At 32.5% G+C, this 3,943-nt stretch overlaps 1 protein-coding gene across 1 annotated transcript; it reads right to left on the bottom strand.

The window, feature by feature from the left end:
- Positions 1–638: 638 nt before the first annotated feature.
- Positions 639–2,988, bottom strand: LOC111388145. The gene is made up of 4 exons (XM_023012823.1): positions 2,612–2,988; positions 2,373–2,537; positions 1,444–1,597; positions 639–1,364 (listed from the first exon to the last, which is right to left on the bottom strand). Exons 1-4 carry the CDS (start codon positions 2,663–2,665, stop codon positions 835–837), a joined length of 903 nt encoding a protein of 300 aa, XP_022868591.1. The 5' UTR covers positions 2,666–2,988; the 3' UTR covers positions 639–834.
- Positions 2,989–3,943: the final 955 nt, after the last annotated feature.

The following is a 3,943-nucleotide window of genomic DNA, read 5'->3' as shown; positions in this document are numbered from 1 at the left end:
AATTTGATGAAAACTGTAGTAATGAGGTAAAGCAATCAGCAGAAGAATCATTTAGAGTTGAGTACTTTGTTTTTATAATTGATCAAGCTCTATCTTCTCTGAGGACTCGATTTGAACAATTCAAACTATATGATGATATATTTGGATTTTTGTTTAATTTGAAGAGGTTAAGGAGTGCAACTTTATCAAGTTTGTTGAACTCTTGTATGAATCTTGAGAAATATCTTGAACATGATGGGCTTTCGGATATCAGTGGAGATGATTTATGTTCGGAATTACAAGTCTTGAAAATTTATTTACCAAATGAAGCAACAAGAGCAATTGAAGTGCTACACTATTTGAAGACATTGGATGTTTGTTTTCCAAATGCTTATATTGCTTACAAAATTTTGTTAACCGTACCGGTTACAGTTGCATCTGCGGAAAGAAGTTTCTCGAAATTGAAGTTGATCAAGACTTATCTCCGATCAACTATGTCACAAGAAAGATTAAACGGGTTAGCTATGTTATCAATAGAAAAAGAAATGGTTAAGCAGCTAAGTTATTCAGATTTGATTGATGTTTTTGCCTCTAAAACAGCAAGACGAATAGTATTTAACTAATTGTTTGAAATTTTTGGTTTGATGGTTTATAATATAATCGTTTCTATGATATATTTCGTTGTTGTTTTAATGTTAGTTTTTTAAGTTAGCAATAAGTCACATAATACACCTTTGAATTTTGTCGATGGGGGGCCTAATTTTCATCATTCGCCTCAGGGCCCCTCAAACACAGGACCGGCTCTGCTTACACGTCACTCACATACCTTTTCCCCTCTCCGTCTACGAGGGATAGTTAAACCCAGGTGCCTTTGAGAAAGGCACGGGTAGAAGCCGTCTCTCCAAAAGTTCTAACCAAATCAGAGCAACTAGCATCATGTTGATTCTGTTTCTGTGCATCTATCTCCGTTTCCAGTTGCAACCCCAGTTCTTCTTCAATATCATCAGAAGCTGATATCAACAGAAACTCACATCCTTCATAGTTGAGAAAATCGGGTGGATCAGCTGTGTGGTATCGCAAATTACCAAATTGTCCTTGCAAATGTGCTGGAAAAGTAGCCTTCCTCTTACTCTCAAGTCCTCGGAACTCTGAACCGTGTTGATCTGGATTCTTTATCTGTATCAGAAACGAACCTTCACGCTCAATGTTAAGCGATTCTTGCGCTTCGTTCTTCTCATCTTCGGGTGGATATTCAAGCTTGTAAACCAAATGGGTGTGCATTCTTTTCCCTCCTCGATTGTGTCGTAAAATCCGATATATGCCTTCGGCCAACGCCCTTGCAGGAGGTTTGTGGCTGTTGCCTCTTGTTGCTGTATCATACTCCTCTGCCATTCAAATTTATATATTAAATAAATGCTGGATAAACAATTATCAACATTAACATGTAATTAGGGTGATTAGAACCTCCTTTGAGAGCCAGCTTAATATCTTCGCTTTTTGTCGTAACCATTTCGACGAAACCCCAGTATGGTCTACCTCTCTTGCTGCTAGGATCCGGGAGGCTTTTACGTCCCATCACTATGAATCGCAGCAGCATTTGCTTCTCAATATTTATTTCCTGTTAAGAATAAGCGTGGATGCATATTTATTTAAAATTAATTAATCAACAGTTGAAAAGACGCTAAATTTTAAATTTTGAATAACCCCATATGTCCTTGTTTGAAACTCATTTTTAAATATATTTCTTTCCAACTCATTTTCAATATTTCAACCACACGAGACAAATAATCTTTATCAACTTATAAACCACAACTAAAATAAAGCTTTAAATCCTTTTCCTTTTTTTTTTTTTTTTAATAACTCTTATCCTAGTAAAATTAACAAATTATTGAATTTATTAAACGGTTAAAATATTTAATTTATAAAAGACAAATTATATTTTTTTGTACAAACTCCTCTAACCTTCAGTCACCCACTTATATATACGATATCATTTTCGAAATGCCCGATTTCATCTGTGCAACCTAGGTATTAATTATGTGCGTTACTATGCTTAGCCCCTCTTTGATTTCGATAAATATTTCAAGTTAAATCAAATTATTTGAATATAAATATTTGAACCACATGCTTCATTAACTTTTATTAAAAATATAAAAAATTTGATTTTCATATACACTAAACAGAGGTTTAGTAACACTACATAAAAATAACAATGCCTAGTTGTGCAACATGTATCCTCTCTTTGGTATGAATTAAATTTTAGATTTTCTTAATATAAGTAAAAAATAACAATTAATTTTCATCTCATAACTTTTCAACATATTTTATCAATTTTTATTAAAATCCACTAAAAAATCTGATTTTAAAGCTATTTTGAATATAGATATGCTAACCTGGCTGCTGCCGTGTTGGCTGGAATCGGTATCTTGTTTTTGTTCGATGGGTCTTTCGCCGGATTCCGGTTGCAAAACGATGTAGAGGCGTTGCACATCTTGAGGGCCATGTGCTTCTTCTCTCTCAACTTTAGGGCGATAAAAGAAGAATATTTCTCCTCTTTCCTGCAATTAAATCCATTAACTAATAAGTGAATTATATACTAGAAGTGCAGAATGCTGATCTTGTTATTGTTTACCAGAATCTCCACATTGGGCTCTTCTCTTGTCTTTGTTTCTTGGCCTTCTCCCATGATTATTGATCGATGCTTCCTTTTACAAAATAATATTGTTTAGCAGTTAGTTTATAAGTTTGTTCTGATTCTCTCAATTAAATGAAAGAAAAATAGATGTGGATGTAGATATGCGTATACTGTGGACACGTATGTCGCAAGCATAAGAAATTGACACGTCTCTCTTCCCGTAAGTTCCCACATGGAATTCGGCAACGGCCGAATTTTCATTCAACTTTATTCTTAACTTTGTCTTATTTAAATACTTGAATCTCAAAGTTCTCTACTATTCCGTCATCCCTAATATTTTCCAAATTGATGTGAGTTCTCTACTATCCCATCATCTCTAAATTGATGTGAGTTGCTTTGTTGGCCATCATATATGATGATAAAATTTGAGTTAATATCTCAAATAGTCACTGAACTTTACAAAAAAAAATTATGGGGTCACTGAACTTTAAAAATTACCAAAATCGTTACTAAACTTTGCAAAAAGATTTTATGGGATTACCGAACTTTACAAAAGATTTCCAAGGGGTCATCGAACTTCATAAATTATCTCATTCGTCATTGAACTTTGCAAAAACTAACCGGTGGAAATTTTTTGAAAAGTTCAATGATGAATAGAGTGATTTTTAAAGTTTAGTGACTCGGTATAAATCTTTTACAATGTTCGGTAATGATTTAGGTAATTTTTAAAGTTCAGTGACCCAATAAATTTTTTTTACAAAGTTTAGTGACCATTTGAATTATTAACCCAATAAAATTTAGCTCACTCGAACCATAACGATCTCGAGCTCGAGGTGATGACCATTCTTGAGATGCGTGTTGGATTATGTGCCCATATAATATATTTTTGTTATAATAAAATAATAATTTGTAATAAATAAATAGTGTTTTTATTTTTTCATTACATTTATATATTCTTGAGTACGTGAATTAAAGTATTCGTACCTTTATATTTAATATAAGAAATCTAATCTTTGATCTTGATTCGATGTGTGGTTGTTAACTCTTGAATGTGTGACTTCGATCTTGATTTCCTTCAAAATTTTCTCCTAAATTTATAAGTAAATCTATAATACTATTTAACTGTTTATCTTCATTATGTAAAGTATATCTAAACTTATTATCAAAATTACAGATTAGAGAAGCCGCTTCTAAATTGTCTTTTATATATATATATAGTTTCCTAAAATCACTAAATTTAAATACTCAATTTTTTTCGTAAACTATATAATTTTTGACTGTTTTAGACTTTGATACCAATTCGGGTAGCAAGACTTTGAAAATGACAAG

The sequence above is a fragment of the Olea europaea genome, unplaced genomic scaffold (assembly GCF_002742605.1).
Source record: "Olea europaea var. sylvestris unplaced genomic scaffold, O_europaea_v1 scaffold4587, whole genome shotgun sequence".
Taxonomy (NCBI): domain Eukaryota; kingdom Viridiplantae; phylum Streptophyta; class Magnoliopsida; order Lamiales; family Oleaceae; genus Olea; species Olea europaea.
The sequence above is the reverse complement of the archived record's forward strand: the minus strand, read 5'-3'. Positions and strand labels throughout refer to the sequence as shown.